Genomic DNA, 12131 nt, shown 5'->3' with positions numbered 1-12131 from the left:
CGGATTGGGGAGCATAATGGATCGGACTCCAATCCATTATGCTCAATCCGCAAATCCGATCCATTCTGCGGGGATCATCGGAGGGGGTGTCACCAAGTGTTGTCGCACCGGGTGAAACAAACCCTAGGGATGCCCCTGTATTCACTGTCAGTTTTTTTTTTTCATCTCATCCCATTGAGGGGGATTCCTTTAACTTCCTGCCCCATAGCCAAACAAGGATGTGAAAGGAAATCCCTCCAAAGTGAGGAAATTACCAGAACTAATGTCCCCATTGAAAGATTTCCCCTGTATTCCTGTTTTTGTGGCAACCCAGAATTTGGGATTTTCTTTCACTTTCGGTGATAACAGTAAAGCACATAGAGAGGGTGACGGGGACACAGACAGCAATAAAAACTTGACAGATATTCTAATCCCTCTCCACTCTTTCCAAAACTTGAAAAAAAGTTTGCCTTTAGTTATACTTTAAGCACAGTGCTATTTTCCATTGCATGCTGAATGTTCTAAAAAGAGATTTGTGATCAATGAAATAAATCAAGGTAGTTATTAAATGGTGAAAGGACAGGTCAGGATTTTGAGATATTAGGTTCCGGGGACTATGTATAAGAAATCTGCAATGATAAAAAAAAGCTCTGTTATTAAAATTACCCTCATTGGTTCATCAGGGTGTCCAGCTTTCCGTTCTCTTTCTGAGCGCTTTGTTCGCAGAATCTGTTTGGCTTGCTTTTCTGGCAAAATTGGTGAGGCATCTAAAAACAAATGCAACAGGAAGATTAAAGCCTAATGCCAGGCATTTCATTTAGCATATGGATAGACTGGGGAACAGTTAAAGCCCAACTCCGAGCACCTAAAAAAGGGTTAATTGCTCATTTTAGTCTAGGGCAGTGATCTCCAAACTATGGCCTGGGGGCCCTTTGCCTGCCTGATACCAATGATGGAGCACTATTCCTCTCACTGTCACCAATGATGGAGCACTATTCCTCCCACTGACACCAACAATGGGGAACTATTCCTGCCACTGACACCAATGATAGGGCACTATTCCTCCCACTGATACCAATGATGGGGCACTATTCCTCCCGCTGACACCAATGATGGGGCACTATTCCTCCCACTGATACCAATGATGGGGCACTATTCCTCCCGCTGACACCAACAATGGGGAACTATTCCTACCACTAACACCAATGATAGGGCACTATTCCTCTCACTGATACCAATGATGGGGTACTATTCCTCCCACTGACACCAATGATGGGGCACTATTCCTCATACTGATACCAATGATGGGGCACTATTCCTCCCACTGACAACAATGATGGGGCACTATTCCTCCCACTGATACCAATGATGGGGCACTATTCCTCCCACTGACAACAATGATGGGGCACTATTCCTCCCACTGACACCAATGATAGGGCACTATTCCTCTCACTGATACCAATGATGGGGCACTATTCCTCCCACTGACACCAATGATGGGACACTATTCCTCCCACTGATACCAATGATGGGGCACTATTCCTCCCACTGATACCAATGATGGAGCACTATTCCTCCCACTGACACCAATGATGGGACACTATTCTCCCCACTGACACCAATGATAGGGCACTATTCCTCATACTGATACCAATCATGGGGCACTATTCCTCCCACTGATACCAATGATGGGGCACTATTCTTCCCACTGACACCGATGGGGCACTATTCTTCCCACTGATACCAATGATGGGGCATTATTCTTCCCACTGACACCAATGATTGGGCCCTTTTTCTTTCACTGACACCAATGATGGAGCACTATTTCTTTCACTGACACCAATGATAAAGCACTATTTCTTTCACTGACACCAATGATGGAACATTATTCCTCCCACTGGCACCAATGATAGGGTACTATTCCTCCCACTGATACGAATGATGGGGCACCATGCCTCCCACTGACACCATTAATGGGGCACTATTGCTCCCACTGATACCAACAATGGGGTACTATTCCTCCCACTAAAAACAACAATGGGGCATTGTTTACTGCCCCTGATGTTGATATGGGGCATTTTCTACTCTGATTGGCCACAGTTTGGCCCCCCTAAAGCCTGAAGAACAGCATACTAGCCCTTTGTTTACAAAGTTTGGAGAACCCTGGTCTAGGGGAACAAACAAAATCCTTCACCTCTCCTTGGAGCTAGACCAGTGCCCACAGCTTCTTTGCTCCCATGCTCCAGCTCTCTAGGGTTCTGACATCATCAAGACCCAAGCAGGGTCCCAGGGGCGGACTGACAACTCATGGGGCCCCCGGGCAATAGGGGATCATGGGGCCCCTGTATCCTTGGCCAAACTCAAAAAAGCCTATGAAAAAGGTACCAAGGGCATCTCATGGGGCCCCCTACTGACCCCGCCGGGCCCCCGGGCAGCGCCCGAGTTTCCAAATGGTCAGTCCACCCCTGCAGGGTCCATAGCCCTGCATTAGATGTGAGGATGCCAGGGGACAGTCCACCATCAGAGTGTGGTGGAGCACCATCTGCTGGGGGATCAGAGGATCAGGTAAGTAATACTGTTTCTCCTCTCCCCTGGACAAAAGGACTTATTAACCCTGGCAGACCCACTGCAAGGGATAATTTTTTAGTTACCTGCAGTTTTTTCATTTCTGGTACACTAGTATTTCTGTCTGTGACTGTATTGGCAGAGATTTTCCCTCACTCCTTGAACCTGTGACGTCCATACAAGAGATGGAGGGGGGGTCACTAGGACAGGAAGGTACAGACAGCAATAAAAGTATTGTCAGATGTTCTAACCCCTCTCCATTCTACAAATATTCCAATTTTGTTTTTACCTGTGTCCTCTATGGAAAGAATTTGGTATCACTTGAAATATATCAAACATTAACTGAACTTTTACATCCTTTTCCCAGTCAAACTTCTTTTATAAATCTCCTCCTTGGCAAGTCCTATTCTTTTTTCTTTGAATTATTATATTTAGCCTCTTTCCGCATACATGCGGCCTCTCGGTGGGTGGGCCTTAACGCCGAAAGGCTGCATACACTATATTGCCAAAGTATTGGGCCAGCCCTCAAAATCATGTGATTCAGGTGTTCCAATCACCTCCATGGCCACGGGTGTATAAAATCATCACCTAGGCATGCAGACTGCTTCTACAAACATTTGTGAAAGAATGGGTCGCTCTCAGGAGCTCAGTGACTCCAAGCGTGGTACCATGATAGTTTGTCACCTGTGCAATAAGTCCATCCGTGAAACCCATTCCATGAAGCTCTCTATGCACTGTTGTTAATCTGAAGGCCATCTTTAGCTATTGACTCTGCAGACAGTTGGCGACTTCTGCGCACTGTGCACTTCAGCATGCGCTGACCCCGCTCTGTCAGTTTACGTGGCCTACCACTTGGTAGCTGAGTTGTTGTTGTTCCCAGTTGCTTCCACTTTGTTATAATCCCACTAACAGTTGAGCGTGGAATATTTAGTAGCCAGGAAATGTCACGGATGGACTTATTGCACAGGTGGCAACCTATCACGGTACCACGCTTGAATCCATTGAGCTCCTGAGAGCGACCCATTCTTTCACAAATGTTTGCAGAAGCAGTTTGCATGCCTAGGTGATGATTTTATACACCTGTGGCCATAGAGGTGATTGGAACACCTGAATCCAATGAGTTTTGAGGGCTGGCCCAATACTTTTGGCAATATAGTGTACTTAAATGTGCAGAAGTACCCTGTGGATTTGGTAGATGTACTCCCTTTGGAAGAGACACTACTGGTTCACAACGAGCAGTCTAGATTTCTAGAAAATCCACCAGAAACTGTTCGCTTGGGGCAGGGGTGTCAAACTGTGGCCCTCCAGCTGTTGCGGAACTACAAATCCCATGAAGCATTGTAAGGTTGACAATTACAAGTGTAGCACCCTCTAGTGAGCTACTAGAATAGTGTAGTGAATGATAGGTAAAATCATTGTGTGACTTATGGTAGTTGTATGAGTCATGTGATTTATTGCGGGTCAGCTGGACAACTCTACAGGCTGTGGCTCTATTGCCTCCTCCTGACTCTGGAGGACCATAGAACCTTCCAGAGGCCGGTAAGAAGGAGGGGTGGAGGCCAAATCTGCATATTTATGGGGGTCCAGCCAATCCCAGGCTTGGAGGCCCTGTCAGAGTGGTGTACAGGAGGGTGGAAGATGGAGTGCTGAGCAGACTTTCGGAGTCTAGGAGGGGTCCCCCAGGTCAGGGGGGGGCAGCCTCTAGGCTGGGCTCAGGCTGGCTCAGGAGAATACATTCTGCAGTGAGGCATGGATTGGATCAGACCTGGAGCAGCAGAGAGCAAAGAGGACAGCATGAGTACAGCAGCACACTTTGGGATCCGCAAGTGGAAAGACTGCCACATGTAGCAAGCTTCCAAGGACAACATTGAGCTAAATCCTTTTATCCTTGATCCAGGAAATCTTCTGAGCAGCCTGGAGGGCTGTTAGTTTCTGTAGGCCGGGCAGATGGGAGCAGCTTTGTAGGAGGAGAGAAGACATCTCTGCATGTAGCTACAGAAAGTAAAGTGATTTTTGAGGGGTTGCTAGTTCCTTGTCCGTAAGGGGCAGCTGCTACTGATCTGCATTGATGGCTTTCAGGAAAAGAACAGTCCTGGATCTGCTTTGTACATAGGAAGGAAGTGTTCCCCTTCCATTGTTTCAAGTCAAACTGGGCATCCCCTAATCCTTATTTCTCTATACTAAGTTGAATTCCCCTAAATAAAATAACAAAACCAGGTTCAGGGCCAATGGGCTCCCACTGTTGTCTGAGCCAATAAGGAGGAAGAGTCCCCAGACAGCAAAGGCTGTTGAGAATGTGGCTGGACCGGAGCGGGCTCAGGTAAGGATTGGGGGTGCGCTTCACACAAAAGGGTTTTTACCTTCATGCATAGAATACATGAAGGTGAAAAACCTTGAGACTTTAGAACCACTTTAAGCATAGATAAGTCCATTATAATGAATGGGCTGCTATTAAAGTAGAGTTCCAGCCATTTTTGTGTTTCTTAAAAGTCAGCAGCTACAAAAACTGAAGGTGCTGACTTTTAATAAACACACACTTACCTATCCCAGAATCCAGTGATGTTCTCACCCGCACCATCTCTTCTCTCCTCCATGACGTTGGCATGTCAACTGTGGGCTCCAGGCAGTGACAGCTTGTGGCTTCACAGCCTGGTGCCCACTGCAAATGCATGAGTCACGCTCAGGGGTGGACTGACAACTCATGGGGCCCCCGGGCAATAGGGGATCATGGGGCCCCTGTGTCCTTGCCCAAACTCAAAAAAGCCTATGAAAAAGGTACCAGGGGCATCTCATGGGTCCACCTACTGACCCCGGGCCCTCGGGCAGTGCCCGAGTTTCCAAATGGTCAGTCCGCCCCTGGTCGCGTTACAACTCCTAATTGGTTCGGCAGTCTCCTTGGACCTGTGAAAGTTCCCAGGAGACTGCGGGAGGGAGGATGGGTCCAAACTTCTGGCTCACTTCGCCACTGCAAATTGAGCCGGAAGTGGGAGCGAGTACCTGTCAAAAACAGGTATCCGCTCCCCCCCCTCCCCCCCAAAAGTTGCCAAATATGGCAGTGGAGGGGGGAGGCGGCAGATAAGTGGCGCTTCCGCTTTTGAGTGGATCTCTGCTTTAAGGCGTCAAGCAGAAATGCACAGAATCTACAAAAAAGCGCATATTAACAGAACCTAAATGGTATATTCTACAGACTAAAAGGAAGCAAATAAGAGAAGTTCATTGTTAGGGTTTGCATAAATTTTAAAACAGAACTTCAGGAAAATATTTTTATTTCAATGCAGTGGGGCTGTACCTGCTCTTTTTGTCCAGGGGTGCATAATAAGGCTATATTAACCCAATCCTTTGATCCTCTGGAAAACGGCACTCCCCCACATCCAGCACTGGACTGTTCCTGCTGTCCTCACGTTCAAAGCCAGTCTGTGGGGGTGATGATGTCAAGAACAGTCCACCACACAAGACTGCTAGACCACGGGGGGGTGTCTTACGCTGGGTGAATCGGTGGATTAGGTAAGTATAGCTCCGCTTTCCTCACCTTTAGACAAAAACGAGCAGTTAACCAATGTAGTGTGGGCACAACCCCACTGCATGGGAAAATAAAATTTCCTGGAATTCTTTATATTTTGCAGAGTAGCTTAGCAGTGCTAGAGAAGCAGCACCAGAAATATTTTCGGTAAATATGTTCCATTAAAAAAGGGTGGGGGAGATTCACATACACAGGAAGTGCAATAAACCACACCTATCCAAAGTATATTAAAATCTCTAAAGCAAAAAAATAATACATTGCAGCCAGGGGCGGACTGACCATTTGGAAACTCGGGCACTGCCCGAGGGCTCGGGGTCAGTAGGGGGCCCCATGAGATGCCCCTGGTACCTTTTTCATAGGCTTTTTTGAGTTTGGGCAAGGACACAGGGGCCCCATGATCCCCTATTGCCCGGGGGCCCCATGAGTTATCAGTCCGCCCCTGATTGCAGCTCACCAATCCTTAGATGTGATGGCTGCATTAGTTTTATCTTTAGGGTTTTTCCTGTATTTTCACCTGGTGGTCCTGCCAGAGTCTGATATTTTTCAACTTCCTTAACAGACCAAGCTGTCCAGTGAAAGTAGCATTTAGAGGGTTAAGATTAGCCATTTACCCTGGCAGGGGTGCTTACAATGATCAACTTTTATTAATTTTATGTAAAACCTTTATCCCCAAAAAAACCCTGTTTGCTGTAATTGCTTAGAAAGTGTCAGATGGAGTTCAGCTTTGATTTGTTAGTCAAGTGCACCTAATATTCATCTAACAATACCCTCTCCTCAGGTTAACAATGCTGTCCAAAGATGGCTCCATTGCTTCCCCCAGTGGGGTGGAGACACCCTAAGACCAGAAGTGTGTTACGGGACAGATTATCAGGTGAAAATAACACAATAAAAAAGCCTCCCTCCTAAAAAAAAATGAATGCATCCACCCTAATTAAAGACTGGTAAGCTGCAATATATTACATTTTTGTTTTTGTGTTTAGATACACTTTAAGGCTGAAAAGTCACATTCTTGCATGACTGGTTCTCTTTAAAACAGTGCTTTATAAAGTGCATTTGCTAACACCGTTACATTTCTACATTTATATTGCTTTCCTTTTATCCTCTAGAAAATGTATCAGGCTTCACTTATTGAATCTCCCAGGGACCTGTCCCATACATTGAGATTCAGCGCACCAACAGGAGAAGGCTTGTTGTTCCAGGGATGTTGACTTAAGGCTGTTGAAAAATGAATGGACAAAAGTCCTCTTTCAGAAAAGTAGCATCCTCCTGGGAACAGAACGTCCAGAAGATATGAGTGGAATGCTCAGTCTGCTTAACAAGCTGCTGCTACCTACAAGATGGGTTAGTGAAGAAGAAGCAGTTTATTTCTGAGCGTATATAGCTACAGTCAAGGACCATTTATTCAATAGTTATGGAACACAACGCTTTGTATTTTATGATTGCTTTTTGCACCACAATACTGAATACGGCTAAGTACGCAAGGGCATTTTTTAATCCTTCTTTGGAAGCGCAAGCCTAAGAAGGATCACATTCGGTAGGCATTAATCTGGCCATACGCATAGATTATCAAAGGAACATTCATACGAAAATTCTTGGTACATTTGATGACTTGATGAATGTCATTCAAAAGTATCGTCTGCTTTTAATATTTTAATATTTGATTTCGGAATGAATGGACTGAACAAAAACGATATACCCTGTTATGCATTTATACGTTCAGGAAAATATTTCCATCTTGCTCCTTTGAATTGGCTCATTAATAGGGCCAAAATCAAACATAGATTTCACCCTACTAACCATTAGAAAATCAAATGAATGTTTCTAAAAGGAAACATTTTGAACAAAATTCTACTTTTGTATGGCCAGCACAATTCGCACCCACTGCTTACAAAATGACAGATGAAGCCTGCTAAACACTTAAAAAGGAAAGGAATTACTGCTGTTAAAGTCTCTATAAGGCAAGCTATACATAAGGTAAAAAACACAAAAGTCCATCTTATTCAACCAATAGAAAAAAGAATGATAAAACAATAAATGACACTCCTATGTACTGTATATAGCACCCCACACCCACAGTTGATCCAGAGGAAGGCAAAAAAGATCCTTAAAGTGAAACTTCACTCAAAAGGGAAAGTTCAACTCTTCCTCCTCCTCTTCCAATCCTCTTACTTTTAGCACATTTTTTTTGGGGGGGGGGCAGATTCCTGTTTTTGACAGTTAACCGCTCCCACTTCCTCTCAGGTCACCTAGGTGATCCCTGCAGAAGTTCTCTTCCTTCCCCCGCCCACATCCTCCTGGGACATATCTCAGGTTCCAGAAGGCTGCAGGACCATTCAGAAAATGCAGTGTGGCTCGCGCATGTGCAGTGAGCAGCTGGCTGAGAAGCTGCAAAGAGTCACAGCCATCTACCCACAGTTAACATGGCGGCCAGGGTGGGGACAATGATGGATCCTTGGACAGGTGAGTGTCTGTTTATTAAAAGTCAGCAGTTATTGTGTTTTTTATTGCAGAACTGACTGAAGACCTACTTTAAATGAATTGTAAAATTGTATTTTTTTAAAATAACAAACATATTATACTTACCTACTCTGTGTAATGGTTATGCACAGAGCAGCCCTGATTCTTCTTTTAGAGTCCTACGCCGGCGCTCAAGGCTCCTCCTGCCTTCTGAGTGCCCCCATAGCAGCCAACTTGCTGGGGAGGTACTTGTACAGGTTCGATCCCGAGCAGCACTGTGTGCATCTATTGTCTTACACAGTATGGTTTCCCACCCCCCTCCCTACTTCCTGATCACTGGATTTGATTGACAGCAGCAGGAGCCAATGGCTCCCGCTGCTCTCACTGAGTCCAGTGAGGAGGGATAGAGAGAGCAGCACCACTGCTCTCAGACACAGAGCTGGATCAAGATCTGGCTCAGGTAAGTATTTACAGGGGGGCTTGGGGGGAACTGCACCCAAAAGGTTTTTTTCACCTTAATGCAGAGTATGCCTTTAGTCTTTACAACAACTTTAACTTTTCCCATGGCCCATTGGGAAAAATGCTCCCTGACCCCCTTTTCTTGATCCTGAGTTAATAGATGTTGCTCCTCAAATCTGTGTTCTTAAGCAAATATTCCAGAGAGCCCATGTGTACTCAATCTAAGCTCACTTGTGTGTTTGCCCTATTGCCTGATGTGTATTTGATAGCGCTGGACCGATAGTGAATGTTGGTTCTGATGGATCTTCCGTAAAGTGATTTTTCCTTCAAAGAAGCAGATCCTTGGTTGAAATATAGTATAAGTGGACCCTGTTCTGGTCCAAAGCTGCAACCACTCTGATAGTGACAAGGGAGCGCTCACCAGAAGGTAAATTTATAGATGTGTATAGAGGAGCCCCTGGTACAAAAGTTCATCTCACTTGAAGGACTTTTTAGAACATTTAATGGTTAAAAGCATCGAACACTCCAACATGTTTTGTCTGGGAAAAAGCCTCCTCACGACAGAATGCGCTAGGCTAGGGGATTCCACCTTTAATCCATCAGGCGACATTAGTCTTCATCAGGGGCGGACTGACCATTTGGAAACTCGGGCACTGCCCGAGGGGCCGGGGTCAGTAGGGGGCCCCATGAGATGCCCCTGGTACCTTTTTCATAGGCTTTTTTGAGTTTGGGCAAGGACACAGGGGCCCCATGATCCCCTATTGCCCGGGGACCCCATGAGTTGTCAGTCCGCCCCTTGGCTTCATCAAGCCTTAACACGGGTCCCTTAGTGTATTCTGCTGAGATTTTATTACTATCGACTGCTCAAGTCCTGAAGAAGGAGGAGAGGCTTTCCCTCGAAACACAAAGGATGTATTTAATGCTTTTGTAGTATGTAAACCTAGCATTTCATATTCCTACCTGCTGTACCATGTGCTTGTATGAAAAAGTCTCCTCTTCTCTTTGTATTGCTTCCTTTGCTTTCCCTGGTGTTCCTGCCAGTCCTTCTGCTTTCCTATTAAAGACTGACCACACTAGGCAGGAGAGCAAAGTGTGGTAAGTTCCCCAGCTGTGCTGGAAACTCAGCATGCTCTCCTCCGATGATCAAACTTGTCTTGACAGGTTCCTCCCACACAGCCTTTTACTTGGAAGATCAGTGTACTGCTGTTTCTCTACCCTCAGCTCTCTATGCAGCTGAGAACAGAGGGTGTTCAGAGGGTGAACAGAGGCTAACTTTAAAAAAAAAAACACAAATGTTTTACCTTTCATTTCAATTTTAAACTGTATGGGTTGTTTTACAAGGTAAGATTTTACATATACTTTAACCAATAAATGTTCCAAAAAGTCCTTCAAGTGAGATGAACTTTTGTACCTGGCGCTCCTCTGTACACATCCAAGAATGTACCTTTTTTTAAGTCAATTGCTTACTTTATTAGACATACTGAGCATTATTAAAAACTGGGATATATTTGCATTTACAATTTGATGCCCTCGACATGCGACAAAGCAAACTAATTCTTGGCAACCAATCACAGATCAGATTTCAGCCACTAAGACTGAGCATGCTTGCCAAGACTAAGACTGAGCTAATTTCTGGTTGGTACCTGCAAACCACTGCAGAGTACTTTTTTTTTGTAATGCGTGGATTAGTGTGGATTTTAATTAGATAGCATTTAAATCAAATTTCACTATACCACACATACAAGAGTCTGTGTTCTTCAGCGCCTTTAAAAAAGCACAGTATTCTCAATAATAATTTATGAAATACACTTTATTGAAAACATATATTTCAGGGCTTGCTCAAAGGTGAAGATAATGCACAGAATAATGCACAATGCACCAATAAAACAACTATTCTTTGTTGTAACAGGAATAACTAATTAATTTAATTTAATTTGTTTTATTATTATTAATATTATTATTATTATTATTGTTAATATTTTCTTATAACAAGGAAAAATGCAGTAATGCACCTTCAAAAATTAAGAGCGGATCCAGAAATTCTCCCTAAGTTACTGAATCAAATCTGCCTTGATATAGTTTAAAAGTCACATTTTGGTTTTATTAATACAATGAAGAGCAATGTGCAGAGTAACCTGGTAGATTTTTGTACAAATGTTTGTATAAAAAATCTCATTACATTCTATGATGCCATCAGAGACTTGAAGAATGTTGTTTTCTTTTACATTTCCTTTATTTTGGATATTTGATTTTGGAATTAATTGCATTTCCCAAATGAAAACTATATACACTGTTAGAAATGTGTTTGTTCTAGAAAAATGTTTTATCCTGCCCATCATTACAGTTGAAAATGATCATGGCCAGGGGCGGACTGACAACTCATGGGGCCCCCGGGCAATAGGGGATCATGGGGCCCCTGTGTCCTTGTCCAAACAAAAAAGCCTATGAAAAAGGTACCAAGGGCATCTCATGGGGCCCCATACTGACCCCGGGCCTTCGGGCAGTGCCTGAGTTTCCAAATGGTCAGTCCGACCCTGATCATGGCTTTGACATCAATAACAATTAGAAAATCAAATGCATGTTCCAAAAATTAAAATTTTGGGACAACACTCTACTAGTGTATGGTCAGCTTAACCCACAGCGACCAATCGGCAAATATCTTTCCTTGTGCTATTTGAAGACTGATGACATCTGATTGGTTGCTCTATCACTGCTGTTTCCAGCACTACTATGACGCCAACTCAATAGCATATAGCCAAGAATAAAGAATAAATGTAATTTGCTAACAATAATAAGTAAATCTAGTCATCTCTGCAATATTACGTTTTTTGCGCTTACCAGTGAACACTGCCAGAAGCACCACGAGAAGGATCAGGGCTGCTGAAATCTTCATTTTGACTCTCCTGTCCGCTTGCCGTTTCAAAAATGAACACCACTTAGGAAGAAATAGACCTCTTAAGGTCCCAACGTCAGCAAAAACTATCTTCTTTTTTTTTTCACTGGAGACTCTACAGTGTGCAAAGGCTCAGGATACACACAGAGATGGGACCATTCCAAGAATTTATGAGTGGCTCCCCCCCCTTCCAGAACTGCACATCAGCTGCAAGGAGAAGGAGTTAAGAAAATATATAACTTTGGAGTCCTATTACTG

General features: G+C 44.3%; 1 protein-coding gene across 1 annotated transcript in view; it reads right to left on the bottom strand.

Annotated features, from left to right (window-relative positions):
* CUNH17orf67 (chromosome unknown C17orf67 homolog) overlaps positions 1–12011 on the bottom strand; it is a 29755-nt gene extending 17744 nt beyond the window's left edge. Inside the window, exons 1-2 of the mRNA XM_089692539.1 lie at positions 11819–12011; positions 646–746 (exon numbers count right to left, since the gene is read on the bottom strand). Coding sequence (XP_089548665.1) covers positions 646–746; positions 11819–11873 — 156 coding nt within the window. The 5' untranslated portion in view covers positions 11874–12011. The remainder of the gene's footprint in view (positions 1–645; positions 747–11818) is intronic.
* Positions 12012–12131: the final 120 nt, after the last annotated feature.

The sequence above is a fragment of the Staurois parvus genome, unplaced genomic scaffold (genome assembly GCF_062004578.1).
Source record: "Staurois parvus isolate SC_StPar_1 unplaced genomic scaffold, SC_StPar_1.0 ptg000592l, whole genome shotgun sequence".
NCBI classification, from domain to species: Eukaryota; Metazoa; Chordata; class Amphibia; order Anura; family Ranidae; genus Staurois; species Staurois parvus.
Note: the sequence above shows the minus strand (reverse complement) of the source record. Positions and strands in the feature narration are given on the sequence as shown.